At 39.5% G+C, this 15,910-nt stretch overlaps 2 protein-coding genes across 4 annotated transcripts in view; one reads left to right on the top strand and one right to left on the bottom strand.

Moving 5' to 3' along the window:
• The window catches only part of ATP11B (ATPase phospholipid transporting 11B (putative)), a 121,425-nt gene extending 114,113 nt beyond the window's left edge, over positions 1–7,312 (bottom strand). For 2 of the 3 annotated variants that reach the window (XR_014300959.1, XM_082692306.1), the window contains exon 1: positions 6,967–7,268. Coding sequence is in view for 2 of the 3 variants with exons in the window: in XM_082692306.1 (XP_082548432.1) it covers positions 6,967–6,993 (27 nt within the window). In the remaining variant the exon portion in view is untranslated. Of the gene's footprint in view, positions 1–6,966 lie in introns of all 3 variants that reach the window. The other variant, XM_082692305.1, reaches the window with a different exon arrangement.
• LOC309859947 (uncharacterized protein) lies at positions 6,992–14,725 on the top strand (the record flags this gene model as incomplete). Its single annotated transcript, XM_082721244.1, has 4 exons — positions 6,992–7,166; positions 7,214–7,449; positions 7,581–7,677; positions 14,643–14,725. 3 exons carry the CDS (start codon positions 6,992–6,994, stop codon positions 7,653–7,655), a joined length of 486 nt encoding a protein of 161 aa, XP_082577370.1. The 3' UTR covers positions 7,656–7,677; positions 14,643–14,725.
• Between the last annotated feature and the right edge of the window lie 1,185 nt (positions 14,726–15,910).

The following is a 15,910-nucleotide window of genomic DNA, read 5'->3' as shown; positions in this document are numbered from 1 at the left end:
ATGGGTGGGAGATGGGTAAAATAGGTGAAGGGGATTAAGAGTACACTTATCATGGTAAGCACTGAATAATGTATAGAATTGCTGAATTGCTATATTGTACACTTGAAATTAATATAACACTGCATGTTAACTATGCTGGAATTAAATTTTAAACTTAATTAAAAAGGTAGTGCATTAGGGGTGCCTGGGTGGCTCAGTTGGTTAAACCTCTGCCTTCAGCTCAGGTCATGATTTCAGGGTCCTGGGATCAAGCCCCATATCAGGCTCTCTGCTCAGTGGGGAGTCTGCTTCCTTCTCTTTCTCTCTCTCTTTCTCTGCCTACTTGTGATCTCTCTCTGTTAAATAAATAAATAAAATCTTTGAAGAAAAAAAAAAAAGATAGTACATTATTGGTGCACCAGATCAATAGGTAAATGAAACTAAATAGGGGATTTAGGAAGCGAACATGATATATGAAAGACAATGCGGCTATGTAAAAGAAAAAGCAAGCAACACCCATTAGTGGGGAAAAGGTAGCTCATTCAAGAAAAAGTACTGAGACAAATAACTTTCCATATGGGAGAAAGTAAAGTATATTCTCTATTCCATAAATAAAATTCAATTCTAGATATACTAGAGACCTAAATGTTGAAAACTAAATTTTAAGACACTTTGAAGAAAACACTAGAAAAATAGCTCTATGATCACAGGAAAGGAATATCTAAACAACTAATAAAAAAAACCAAAATCACTACTCTTAATAAATTTACCTACAAATAAATTTGAAATTACTCTATCAAAAAAAAGACACTATCAACAAAGTTAAATACATACAAAGAATGAACTGGAAGAAAATTTTTACAACCACAACAAAGAATTAGAATACAGACTACAGAAAGAACTAATAGAGAAAAGACAAACTATTCAATAGAAAAATGAGCAATCTAGTCATATGAATGAAATACAGGACACTTGAATCTCATTAGCAATCAGGAAAATGCAAATAAAAACAAAATAAAATACAATTCACACTCATCCAGATTGGTAAATTTCAAGTCTGACAGTACAAAGTGTTGACCAAGAGGTAGGTAAAGGGGAACTCTCACATTCTGGAAAATAATTTGGCAATACATGTAATAGTTATAATGTACACACCCTGTTACCGCAATTCCACTTCTAAGTGTTTCAGTAATAATTAAAAAAAAACCATAAACATAAATAATGGCCACTGCAACATTTTTTGTAATAGGAAAAAATGACAACAATCCAAATACCCATTTGGGAAGCAGAAACTCTTAGAAGACTGAGTAGGAAAGGGTTGGCTTATTTTGTACTTTGAGAACCTAGCAACATGCTATCACAAATTAGGTGTTCAGAAAATGTTCGAGTGAATGAGTAAATAAATAAAAAAGAAAGAAATGAGGAACAGTTCTTGTCATATGGAGAACTAAAACTAGACAAAAATCCTTGCCTTCATGAGATAAAGAAGACAAGTAAATTGTAGAGTATGTTAAATAGTGTTAAGTACTTAGAGAAATAAAAAGCAAGTGAGGGGGATAGGGAAGTACTGGGGAGGGTTACAGTTTTATACTGAATGTCCAGAAAAGGCCTCACTGAATAAGTAACAATTGAATAAAGACTTGAAGAGAGTAAAGGAACCAGCAGATAAGGGGATGGGGGAGTTCGGAGGGTGGCATTCCAGGCAGAGGTAACAGACAAGGGAAAGATCCTGAGATTGAAGTACACCTGACACTTCTGATGAATTGCAAGGCAACTGTGGGTAATTGTGGGTAAAGCAAAGTGAAGGAAGAGTGATGGGAGATGAGAAGTGGTTTGGTGGGTCAAAGTAGGGAGAGTGCGCATACAGAGATACAGATCAAGCAAAGACTTTGTTTTTTACTCAGAGCAAGAAAGCAAATCCTTAGAAGGTTCTAAGCGCAGGAATTACATGATCCAACTTGTGTTTTTAATAAGATCACTGTGGCTGCTCTGTTGAAAACAGACTGCAGGGATTGAAGGGATATTTAATGACAATAATAGCAGCCATAACGTTCTTTTGGAAGAACTAAGCAAGGTCCCTACTTCAGTGTTTCTGGGATACCTGGGATTCCTCTAATACTTGACCTCCCTATTAAATGAAAAAGTGGGTATTTAAGAATATGTGTGTAAAGATAAAGATAAAAGAAGCAAATATTCAAAGATCTGGTTTCTTAAACATTAATTCCTGAGGTTAGAACTTACTTAGCTCCACCAAATACTACCACCACAGGTCTGTGCCTCCTTTTCCTACTCTTGAGAGAAAGAAAAAGAATACAGGTGCTCCTAAACTGACGCTGAAATAAATATGATAGTCATTCATTAATGCAACCAATATTTGGTGGGTGGGTATAAACAATGAATGGGCCAGCTGCTGTCTTGAGTACAAGAGATATAAAGATGAACAAGATATGTCCCTGCCCTAAGATATTTACAGTCTAGTGAGTGAGATACCTAGACTTATATTGTGTGCTATATAGAAACACGGAACATGCTTTTAATATTACCCAGAAGCACTAACAGAAATATAACATGTGTCACAAATGCAAGCCACATATACAATTTAAAAATTTCTAGTAACCACATTAGAAAAATAAATAAAAACAAAACAGGAAAATTTGAAATATTTTACTTCACCTGATACGGCCTAAATATTAACATGTAGCCAACAGGAAAATGGAGATATTTTACATTATTTTCATACTGTTTTTGAAATCCTGTATTTTATACTTAAGAATATCTTGATTCGGGGCACCTGGGTGCTCAGTGGGTTAAGGCCTCTGCCTTCGGCTCAGGTTGTGATCCCAGGGTCCTGGGATCAAGCCCCGAATCGGGGCTCTCTGCTCAGCAGGGAGCCTGCTTCCTCCTCTCTCTCTGCTTGTCTCTCTCCCTACTTGTGATCTCTCTGTCAAAAAAATAAATAAAATCTTAAAAAAAAAAAAAAAAGAATATCTTGATTCAAATAGCCACATTTCAAGTGTTCTGGACAGCACAATTATATAGGACAGATCTATTTTCTAGAAAACTGAAAAGAATATGACAGTTAAGAGTACAGGACAAAGTAAAGTAGTAGAGGGAGAGTTGAATATATTCACATATTGAAGGAAAAGACTAGGGTAAACATACTATAGATAACTGATAGGGAGTGTGGAGAGTAGGATGAAAGAACAAGATTAAGAGCACAAGTGGACTGGTTAGTTTGGAAAAGAGGATAGTCACCTGTTTTTTGTTTATTTTTGTGACAGGTGGAAAGGGAAGAGTTAAATACAGATATCAACAAGTTTAGTAAGTGTGAGAGAACAGAAAGTTGAAAGAGTTTAGTTTAAGAGCTTGCCATTTTTTTCTCAGTGAATCACAAGACCATCTCACCAGCCTTTTCACTATTGTCCATACAAATCTGAAGGCACTACTTTACAGAACAATCTAAGAAACAGTATCCTGGTATGACAAGATTAAGTTGTATTTTTGTAAATTACAGTACTTTTCTAGTTTTTTTCTGGAGGGGTCAATCTCGAATGTTGTCATTTTATCTCTAAACACAGAAGCAACACTATGGATTCATTCTTTCTTTCTTTCCTTACCTACTCATTTATTCAGCATACATGTACCCAGTGTCTACTCTATGTCAAGTATAGTGAGACACTAAACATACAGAGATGGATAAGGCCTACATTTGTATCTCCAGTATTTAGCATTATAATGCCTGCGCACAGTAAGTGCTTTAAAAGCACAGCATTACTTTGTCCTGTAAAGAAATATCACACATCAACTAAAGTATACATTAGCAAAGTCTTTCATTTAAAAGTCTAAAGAAGTGGGGCAACTAGGTAGCTTAGCTGGTTAAGCATCCTACTCTTGATCTCAGGGTTGAGGTCAAGCCCATGCCTAGCGTGGAGCCTATTTAAAAAAAAAAAAAAAGTCTAAAGAAATGCTGTCCAACAGAATTTTCTGTGATAATGAAAATGTTCTACTCTGAACTGTCCAATATAGTAGCTAATAAGCACATGAATTTTTAATTTAATTAATTGCATTTTAATTTAAATAGCTAATGTAGTTAGTTAATGGCTACCATACAAATCCAAACATTAGAATACAGTGAGTAGTTAATAGCAGTAATACTATTATAATCAAGGTGCTGTCATCTCTAAGGGATTAATACACATAATATGCTGTCAGAAATGAGTACACTATGAATACTAATTGTACCAGAAAAACATGGTAAGAAATTCTGCTTAGAATTTTCCTAGTATAAACTAACCTTAGCACTTTGAGCCAAAAAAATACAAAGAAAGAACAAAAGAAAAAGAAAAAAGATAAACCAATCTTTTCTTTTCACTCTACTTCCCCAAGTTGGAAAACAGCAACCTTCTTTGAGTTTTCTCATTGTGTAAAGAAATGAAAATACTTGGGGCGCCTGGGTGGCTCTTGGTGGTTAAGCAGCTGCCTTCAGCTTGGGTCATGATCCCAGGGTTCTGGGATAGAATCCCGCTTGGAGTCCCAATCGGAGCCTAGCATCGGGCTCCTTGCTGAGCAAGGAGCCTGTTTCTCTCTCTCCCACTCTCCCTGCTGGTGTTTCCTCTGTGTCTCTCTGTCAAATAAATAAATAAAATCTTAAAAAAAAAAAAAAAGAAAGAAAGAAAATACTTTGTGGAGATAAGGAGTCAAAGTTTTCTTAAGTTATAAATTACTACAGTGTGGGAATTACTTTTGTAACATGACAGGAAACTTTATTTTGGCAAGACAATCTAAGTTGCTGAAAATCAGAATTCATATAATGAATAAAGTGTTTATAATTTAAAAAAATGAACCTGTCTCTGCAATTTAATTTAGAATACAGTGAGTATTTCCCCAGATTTGTCCCACTTATCTGAATTTTTAGAATGAACCTATGGTTAAAAGACATGGTAACAAAATCCATTGAGCAAATGGAAGTATACTCTAAACTACACTTTGAGTTGAATAATTTCTGGTGTAGTAACTAAAATAACTGTTTATGCCAGAGAGAGCAAATATACTTTCATTACTCCATGTATCCACTATCCATAATGTATAATTTAAGTGAGTGTACAAACTTAATCAGAGATACAAAGTCCTAACATTGGCACAGATCTGATTACATTCCTTAGAAAATCTGATAACTTAAAAGTAAAACCAGTGAGGTGAGCAACTAAATGTCAGAGATAGCATTTTTTATGCACAGCAAGTTGTTCAACTTGTTAATCACTCAGTAACGCAGGTGTGTCTTGTAAAATAACCATACCACTTCCTGCCCTTCCTTTTAGTTGTGTTCATTTGAAGCCGTTTTAAAAAACATTACCAGATTGCCTGTCTTGAAGATGAGAGTGGTTACACAACCCTGAGATTTTATTCAGGTTAACAGAAATACCTAACACTTAGAAGCAGTATCTTAATCTACTAGGAAAAGCTTTAAGAAAGCCACTTTAGAATGGTCTTCCTACCACACAAAAACTTATACATGGAGACTGGTAAATCAAAAGCATGAGATCAGACCTGTAATAAATAACTTTCAGAGTCAAGTTGTGCTATGGGTTATTGCAACAAGGCCAAGGTATTACAGCATAGTATTATAATGACATCATTAGCTTAGTTTCCTAATAAGGCATATATTCCATATATATGGAATACCTGGATTTACAATTAGCTAAAAATAGGAAGCCAACATCTGTTTGAGCGGCAGGCAGTTCCAGTTTTATTTATAAGATTTTTTTCTCAGTGATGCCCTTTCCAAAATGAATTAACAGAAGGCTGGCTCTGAAATAGAATTAACATTAAAACGTTCTAGAGCAGGGAAAAAGAGGTATAGATGCTTCAAACCCACAAAATCTTTATAGTACCACAAAAGTCGTTCTTGCTGCATTGCCTTTTGAATCAGTAAATGAGAACACTGAACTGTAGAAGCATTAATTAATGCGATTTAGAAATTAAGCAGCAACCAGCAAAAGACCTCATCACAGAGATAAGGTTTAGGCTTCTTCAGCCAGGAACAGTTTCTGTCCTCATTGTCACTGTCGCCTTCCTGCTGTATTTTCTGGGCTGTAGTTGCCAGGAGGCAGGAAGATTTTTCTCTCTGAATTAATTCTGAGAAAGGTGGCGCTTTTTATATGCCTTAAATCACCCTTTTCTAAGATTTTTTTTTTTTTCTTCTTCTCCAGATGTTCCAGTAAAACTGAGAAGTTAACCACTCGTTCCAAACCTGTGTCGTTCAAACTGCCTTGAGAGAACGGGAAAAAGTAAGGTTCACAATTCAAAAGTTTGACTTGGGGTGAGGTAGGGTGAGGGCAAGGTAAGAGGAGGAAAACAGTCCTTCCTAACTTTCGTACACCTCTTTTCCGAAAGCAGGCGGGGTGTTGGAATATTTTCTCTTTCCCTCACCTACGGCTTGAGTAAAATTTCTGTCGAGGCGAGGGGCTACATTAGAGAAGGTACCCCCCTCCCTGCTAACTAACGCAACAGTGAATCGTGACACCTAACTGAAAACAGTGACAAGAGGGAGCTGAAGAGAAGTCCTCCCCTTCCCGTTCCCTCAAACGTGTCCCAAATCGTAGGAGCAGGAAACAGAAGCCTCTCGTCTCCCCCCTACACCTACTCTCTTTCCGTTCCCTCGCCCTGTTTCCTCAGGGGGGACGCCGAGCCCGCTCGGGACCCCCGCCTGCGGCCGTGGCACCCCGGAGCCGCGAGAACCGAGGAAACCTTAGAAGTACGGGCAGGAAGCAGCCGCCTCCCGCCGGCCTCCGCGTTCCGGGGTCGGGGGCGAGACTGGTGCGGGAGCTCTGCGGGGCTTTCCAGCTCGGGCCCCGCGCTCGCCTCCGCCGCGGCCTAGCCCGGCGCCCGCGCCCCGGCCTCGCGGCTCCGAGCAGCCGGCCCTTCCCCGCCGCCCGGGCCCGAGAGGCCGCGCGGCGGCGGATGTCCGGGAGGAGAGAAGGCACTTACCAGCTGCTGCCGGACCCAGCGCCACATGCCCCCGCCGTCGCCGTCCCGGTCCCGCGGAACGCGGGGGGCCGAGGGGCTGCAGGGGGAAGCTGACGAGCCAGAGGGGGAAGCGGGATTGCCCCTCTGGCTGACGTTCCGCTCGCCGCCGCAGCCACCTCACTCCCCGCGCCGGGTCCCCATCCCGCCGCGCCGGCTCCGAGGTCCTACAGGCGCGGCCCCGGCACCGCCCCCGCCCGGCGCAGCTGAGCCTGCCGCCGCGCCGCAGCCACCTTCATTATTGACCGTTGTCACCCGAAGCACCACCACAACCCCACCCCCGCCCAGCCCGGCCCCCCCAGCCCCACCCGGGCCCTCCCCCGGTGCCCCGGCCCGCCCCCGGACGTGACGAAAGGGGCTGTGGGGACCGAGGGGCCCGGCGCGCCCAGCAGCCGTCAGGAGCCTGGGGTCAGCCGGGTGGGCGGGGCCGGCAGCCGGCCTGGCCAGGTGCGGCTTCTCGAAAGCGGCTTCTTCCTTCTGTCCCCCTTTCTTCCCAGTTCAGGGATGGGATTAAATCGTGTCTGTCTACGGAGTCTGCAGCCTCTTGCCGACTCCTCTGTTTCTACCTCCTGTTGCAGGTCTGTCGCTGTCTGCCTTCTTTGGTCTCCCGATCCTCCAACACGCATACGCACATTCTCGAGTGTAGTGACTGAAAGTTAATCCCCAGGGGTCCAGGTGGGTTCAATTAGATTGTCAAAGACTTTTTTTTCAATGCATAACCCAGCCCTCTTCTTAAGCAAATGACTGAGCTGGAGCTAGGGGAATCTTGATTACTGCCTCAAAATAATTTCGAGAAGGGTTGCAACTGCCCTGTGCCTAATCCAGTCTGGACCACCATTTCCCGGAGAATGGACGAGATACTCTGTTTTGCTGCGCTAAACTGAACAGGTTGGCGGAAGGGGGGGGGCAATATTTTGTATGGGAATGTATGTTAACTCCTGCAATCAAAACCGCTCTAGAAGTAGCAAGACCTAGGTAAGATAACGGTGTGCTTAAATAAAGGTAAGGAGGAATGTAAAAAACAAACAAACAAACAAACAAACAAACAAAAAAAACCCAACTAGAACAAGGCTTTGACTTGGAAGGCTGACACGAAGCTGTACATCTCCTTATTGTTCAAAAGCAGCCCCAACTACATCTTGAGTGTTGTGCTTCGTGTGCAGTATTTTTGCTGAATTAAAGAACTCTTCACCAACATACAGGTGTTTGTTGTGGTTGAAACAAATTTTTTTAAATTAAGAGAGGACAGAAATGAGAGTAAATGACCAAGCAAGTTATTGCATATATACATAATCTTTTAGTTTGAATAAACATTCCGTATTCTATAATGATTATCTAGTGCCACAAAGAGATCCTTTCCTTAGGGATATTTATGATCTATAAAACTAGCAGTGGAATTTTATATTATAAATAACCCAAGTACAGAAATTAGCTAGATATTTAAAGAAAAAAAATAGTCTCACTTTTGTTCTTATGATTGAACCTTGCTTTCTGACCCTAAAAGGAAGTTTGAGATCTATTTACTTACTGTTATAGTAATAAAACGTTACTACCATTTGTGGAGCACTTGTATGTCCCAGGCCCTGTACTAGGCTCTTTCCTTGCATGGTCTAATTTAACCCCTCCTCTACCCTTTGAAACTGAAATGATTATTTCCAATGTATGGGTACAGAAGTGTTAAATAAACTTGCTCAGCTTAAGTAACTTTGCAAAGCTGGGATTCAGATTCTGGATAGTCTAGCAACAAAGCTCAAGATCTTAAGCTACGTAAAGAAACAAAAAATATGATCATACCTATACCTACTTAGCGAAACTACTTTTCATCTGCAAGTGGTCTGATTAAAATTAGGCCTGGAAATTTTTATTTATATGCCACTAACTTTTATCAAGACAACATAAGATGTAGAAATCAAGAGGATACTTTTGTGCATTATTATTTAACTGTGCCCTAAATTTCAAAAGATAGAAGTGGGTTGAGGACTTGATTCTAAATGCTATTGTGGGATGTGGGGAGAAGTGATCTCAAGATAACTGAAAAGATCGTAATTGTAGGTCAGACTGTCAAGAACAGAACACTCAAAGCGCTGTTTTGTTCTCAAAGCACTTGTCAAGAGCAATATTATGTTACCTCATATTAATCCAAGGAGCACAGAGTATTTTTATACCAGAGATTATAACCCATTAGTAGTAATGAAATCAATTTAGTGTGTCATAATCGGTATTTTAAAAATAGAACAATACATCAGAATATATTGCACAGTGTAATATGTATTGTTTTGTGAAACTTTTGTACAGACACAAAGGCATACCAGGTCATAATATAAAAAGAATTTCTTCCTATTGGTTGTACCTGGAAAGGTTTAACAAAGCATTGACATGGGAATAACAAGACTTAACATAGGCACCAGCTGTATAAGAAAGAAAATGTGTTTCAAGTCAGTGGTAATTTATTCATTTCACAGTTGTTTCGTAAGTATTGAGCACCAAATGTATGCATAACAACTGCCTAAAACAGAGAAGACACAAATGGAAATCTAAGGTGACCCTTTCTCACTGGATAGAGTTTGCAACCTAGTTGGAGAGATAAGTTATAGAGAATAATCAGTTAAATAACTGCAGGAGCAAGTACTTACAGAGTGGAGAAAACTCAAGGTGTTTGAGGTACGACTAATAAGAGTAATAGGTAGTAACTAAGAGGTGGAGTTGGATGAGTAAGGATAGGTATAGCACGGAAAGAGTTTCCAATTAGTCACAGAGCTTACAGGAGGTAGGCAATTCCTGGAACTTTCTGAGCAAGGAAATGATGGGATGAAATCAGAATGCTATTCCATAGATACTATATGTGATAGGTAGGAGAGAGAAGAAAGGTGAGATATGAAATTATTGCTAGAGTGAAACATTGAGTTCAAAAGTGCTGGACTGGCAAAGAGCCAGAAGTAAATAAAGCATGTTGTAGGAAGTTGTGCTCTGGTGACAGACAAGGAAACCTGAAACTTCAGTCATTCCAAGAGAAGTGACAGACCTTTCAAGAGAGTACGCTTGCCAGCATCAAACAGTCACTGAATTAATGGTAAATAGGGTTCTTTTTCTTAAGTCAACCTGTTAATATAATTCTGTGCTACTTATACTTGTGAGGTATGTTTAATCCCGGGGGGGAAATATATATATAATCTCCTGGTTTGGTGTAACAGGTATAACAGGAACAAAACAAAGGGGGATATTTTTCTTGATTAGAACATCTTGAGCTATGAATGGAAAGCACAGGCTATGAGCTTGTTAAGGTCAAAATTCCTGGCTCATTCATTTTGGTACTTATGGTGTCTTTTTTTTTTTTTTTTTAAGATTTTATTTATTTATTTGACAGACAGAGATCGTAAGTAGGCAGAGAGGCAGGCAGAGAGAGAGAGGAGGAAGCAGGCTCCCTGCTGAGCAGAGAGCCCGATGCGGGGCTCGATTCCAGGGTCCTGGGATCATGACCTGAGCCGAAGGCAGCGGCTTAACCACTGAGCCACCCAGGCGCCCCCTTATGGTGTCTTAAAGGTACTCAATGTATGTCTGTTAAATAATTAATATCAATAAATGAGTAGTTAAGGAAAAAATTACCTACTTCAGGTATATCAAAGTAATATAAAGTGGAGCATAATGAATGATTTCAGTAGATCCCAGGCTCTGCAGTTAAGACCAGTGGTCATTGTTGCTTGGACTCAGGATACTCTCTGTTGTATGCCTCTCAGAACTCTTCAAGGGTCAGTCTGACTAGAGGACACTAAGCCTTGCCTGTCTTTTGTCTTAATGCCTTAATTATTTCTTCAGCAATGGGAGCCATCAGAGGGGCCCTAGAATCTGCTCTCATTTTTGAAAAGGGCACTTTCCATTTTTCTCAAAATCACAAATCTAGTAGCTTATACATTATTCTACTTGAAAAGTGATTATCACTTCTGATAATTATCTGATTAGTTATCATTCCAGAATTTCTAGACCAGACTTCAGGCTGAAGGAAAACAGACTTCAGGCAAACTTTTCCAGTACTGATCAGGATTATATATTTATCTCTTTATGACGAAATTCATCAGGAACAATATCACATTACATATTTGTAACTTCTTTTGAAAATTTCTTAAAACCAGTATTGGTTGTAGACTAAGTTGTATAAATAGAGTTTTAATTTTTGGCTACTTATGCTTATATAGAACCGAATCTCAAAACCATGGTGAGAGTTAGGGTCCATAAAAATGACCTTTCTTGAAAAGCTCAAGCATGCAAAACAAATGTGTTCTGCACCTTCCTCCTTATTTTTTTTTTTAAAGATTTATTTATTTATTTTGAGAAAGAGAGAGAGGGAGAGAATTGGGGGAGGGGTGGAGCGGGCAGAGAAAAAGAGAAAGAGAGAATCTCAAGCAGACTCCCTTCTGAGGATGGGGCTGGATCCCCAGGCCCTGAGATCATGACCCGAGTCGAAATCAAGAGTCAACTGCTTAACCGACTGAACCAGCCAGGCACCCTTTTTCTTCCTTATTTTTAAGTTGCCCTTTCATAACTCAATACTGCTTTTGTGTTAACTAGATGCAGTGTTCTGTCACTTCTCTTGTTAAAAAAAAATGTAGAAAAATGAACTTGTGTACCTTTTGGACTTAGTTTTACTTGTCATACTAGGGGAGACACTCAGACAAGCACCTGTGATTGAATTATTGACAAAAAGAGTGATGGCCTAGGATCAGCAGCAGCAACACCAAAGGAGGCTGTTGTTAATTAACAGTCTCCAAACCTAACCAACTTTGGATTACTTTGTGCCACATAATCAAATTATTTAGCCATCTAGAGGCATTGGTTTTTGTAGCATTTTAACTTCTGGATATCACAGGCAAATTTCACAGCTTGATGTTAGATATTTTATGAATGTTTTTCTTCCTGATTAAAATTAAAATTAAAATTAACATTAGGTCAGACTCAGAGAAGGTAGAGTGTTGATTTTCAGGGGCTGGAGAGAGAGGGGAGACAGAATGTCTTGTTTAATGGGTACAGAGTTTTAGTGAAAAGAGTAAAAAAAATTTTTTTTGAAGATGAAAAGGGTCATGAAGATGGATGTTGGTGTTGGTTGTACAACATTATGAATATATTTAATACCACTAAACCGTACACTTAAAATGGCTAAGGTGATAGACTATGTGTTGCTCTTACCATGATTAAAAAAAAAAATGGGGAAAATTGACTGCAGAGGTAGGTTTCTGGTAATAGCTGCTTCATAGATTTTGTAGTCTAAACCATCACAGGTGGTTTCAATGGCAAAATCTTGACATTTGCCCTTTTATCTGTATGAGAATAGATCCACAATTGTTTTCTGAGGAAAATCTTGGTTTAGTCCTTAAACTTTTATAAAACAATGTTAATCCTATCCCCAGTTCTGCTGAGTACTAATGGGAATGAATATGCCCTAAATTGCCAGAGCATCTGTGTGCTTTGCAGATATGATCAGAAATGCTCAGTGGACAGAGGTAGTGTTAATGGAGGATTTCCTGAAAACCATTCACTCTTTGGGTGATCTAAGTTTTGTCTTTAAAAGAAAAATGATCGAAATCTGTTTCTGGAAAGTCTGGTTTGGGCTCCTCTGTGATTACTTTCACTGACCTGCAGTTCAGGGCCATATGAACAGCTGGAGTCTAGGGACCACAGAGATGCAGCCTGAGGAATCCAACAACTGTTTTTACTGTGGAAGTACAGGTGAGAATGTTGCTCATTGTGTTGTCTTGACAAGAGCCTGCAGAAATTCATTACTGCAAATGACTGTTTCTCTCTTGAGCAACTAGTTTGTTTTATAATCTGCGCATTTGGATTATGTAATAGAATATGCTTCCTTCCATCATGTGTTGGTACTTTAAAAATTTGGAGGCTTCCTTATGCCAAGTGCCTAGACTCTACACTGTACATTTTGGAAATTACTTTTGCCCTGAGTTCTTACTTGTCTACTCTTAGTTTCCCTTTTATTAGTTACTCCACTCCCTTAACATCTTATTGTACTGTATGTATTTCATGAGACATCTTCAGTCTTTTCTGAATAAAAGGGATAAAGGAAAATATGACATAACTATTTGTTATTATAAGTCATAAAGATTAGTTTTGGGGTTTTTTTTTGTTTTGTTTTTATTTTATTTATTTTGGGGGGGGGTGGGGAGGAGCTGAGAGAGAGAAAGAGAGAGTCCTAAATGGATTCTGTGCTGAGCACAGAGCCCAACATGGGGTGGGCTTCATCTCAGGACCCTGAGATCACAACCTAAGCCAGAACCAGGAATCAGTCCCTCAAATGACTGTGCCACCCAGGCAACTTGTTTGTTTGCTTTTCCCATGAAGATAAGTTTTAAGATGAGACAATGAATTCCAAATAATTTAATCTGAAGATTATGTGATTTTCTTTAGCTCCATAGCAATTCCGTATGTATTTTCACCATCTTCCAGTGACTATAAATGTTAATTTGTATGAGTAGCAGATTGACTGGAAGCAATGAGTAAACATTCAGTGAGCAAAAACTGAAGCTAGGTAAGGCAGTGTATGAACCGGGGAAAAAAGTGAGCGAGAAGAAAACATGCTGAGTCAAAGTGAAATCAAGAACGATGTTCATTAAGATTGCAGCTAGTAGAATGGTTTGGAAGTTGAGCACTGAAAAATGCTAGTTCAAACAGACTTCTGTATGGGAGACAGGATGAAGGTGGCTACTTGCTGAAAGCACTAGCTTGAACATCTGATTTTGGTAATAGCTTATGACTATTGGAAGGAAGAGTGTAAGGAATTCTCATAAAGGCAAAAACCTGATGTTTCCTTAGTGCTCAGACTGGCTGAGCAGAAGGGCACTGGGATGGACCAAAGACAGGAGCTGGGTTGGTTTGGGATTATGGGAGATGGGATCTGGGACAGAAACGAAGTGTAACTAGGAGAAGCCACATTTCTCAGGGAATCAGATAAGAGGAAGATCTGGGCTGGAGAGAGCTAAGATCCAGCAGTAGATCCACAATAACCTAGAGGGGCAGAGATCCTTGGGTATCTCCAGTGCTTAACCTAAGGCCTGGCACATAGTATGTATTTGAAATTGTTTTGTCATATAAATAAAGCTGGACCAAACTGAAACCTGTGTGTTATTGTGATTGCCCACTTGTGTTTAATGTCCCAACGTGGCTCTAATGGCAAGAAGGCCTTCCCTTGTGCATATATGACAGCATCTGATTGAGTCTGCCTTAAGACATGACTCCCCAAAGAGGGGAGGAAATAGATGAATGGGGTCAAGACTGTGCTTTCAGCCACCTTGGGTCATTTCACATGCTGCATGTACCATCTGAAAATCCCTTCTGATATCTTCTACCTTCTTACTCACCTAATTCTTCATCATTTAAATCTTAATGTAAAAGTTACCCTTTGGAGGTTAGGCTCCCTTGTAGAGCTGGCAACATTTATATAAACCCTTAGCACTTGGAAGATTTTGTTGGCTCCCCCAGCACAGCTAAATATGAATTCAAACACAAAATAAAAGTGTGAAATGTTTACTTTTTTTTTTTTTTTTGGAAATGACATACAACAAAATGTATATATATTCAGAACTTCTTTCTAGATTTTCTTCTCATTCAAATTATCTCCTTCATTCTCCTTCTCACAGATGCTGCCCTACATGTGCTCAGGCTCCCCCTCTTTTTCTATCTCCCTCTCTTTCATTCTTTCTTGAGCCTTTGCTGATGCCTCAAACAAGTGCTGAGTCAGCTGTCCAGGTAATTCTGCACACTCTTCATTAAGTATTCTCACAGTGTCCCGTACCTCTCCAAGTACTTTGCACACTGGTAATTGTGTAATTTTTTGCTGCAATCTGCTTAATCTCTCTGTCTTCCCTATGATACTATTCTTTTTTATTACTATTTCACAATCCATGTTTATTTATTTACTTTTATGTTATGTTAGTCACCATTGTTTTTGATGCAGTGTTCCATGATCCATTATTTGCATGCAACACCCAGTGCTCCATGCAATATGTTCCCTCCTTAATACCTATCATTGGGCTAACCCATCCCCCCATCCTCCTCCTCTCTAAAACCCTCAATTTGTTTCCGGGAGTCCATAGTCTCTCATGGTTCGTCTCTCCCTCTGATTTCCCACCTCTTCATTTTCCCCTTCCTTCTACTAATGTCCCTATGACACTATTCTTCTGTAGGGCAGGGACTCAGTTTGTGAACTTTAAGAATTCAGGTATTAATTTGACCACTTAGTTGGTAAAATGTTAACACCATTTAAGTGACCAGTGAAGAAATCAGGAAATCTCTGGAACTGTAAATTGGACTTTTATGAGTAGAAGGGGAATAAAATAAGATGATGTACTAGGTGAGAAGGACAAATGAAATAAGAGGTATTCCCCTGCACAATATTGATTTAATCAAAAACTTCACAGACTATCATTGCTATTCTAGTGAAGTAAACTGATTTCCTCTAGATAATTCCTAGACAAATATAAAGCTGTCATTACGATCATTCTGTTGTTGACCCATTCACAAAAGCATACTAAGGGTTTCCCTATTCTGATCCAGATGCTAGATTCTGGCTCTCTTCCTCCACCTTCACCTCTTCTTGTCATCACTCAGTTATTCAACAAATATTTGTTGAGTGTTCGGCAAATGCTCATCATCATGCCAGGTACCTGGGCTGACAGTTCCATAAACTTTGCCCTCAAGGAGTTCATAGTGTAAGACCTGGGGTACTGTCTTAGAATTAAGTTATTCATAGCAGCACAATTTTATATTCATCATCTGGAATATAATGAAAATATATGTGAAAATATGTATTCTGTACCTGTGTAGGACATCACAGGTACATAGAGTAAAGAAGGTCCATAGGAAGATAAAGTTTAGAAATTTCTCACTTCTGTCACCTCCAGCTTAA

Source organism: Mustela nivalis (assembly GCF_964662115.1).
Source record: "Mustela nivalis genome assembly, chromosome: 1".
In the NCBI taxonomy this organism is placed as follows: Eukaryota; Metazoa; Chordata; class Mammalia; order Carnivora; family Mustelidae; genus Mustela; species Mustela nivalis.
This window is presented reverse-complemented; position numbering and strand designations above follow the sequence as displayed.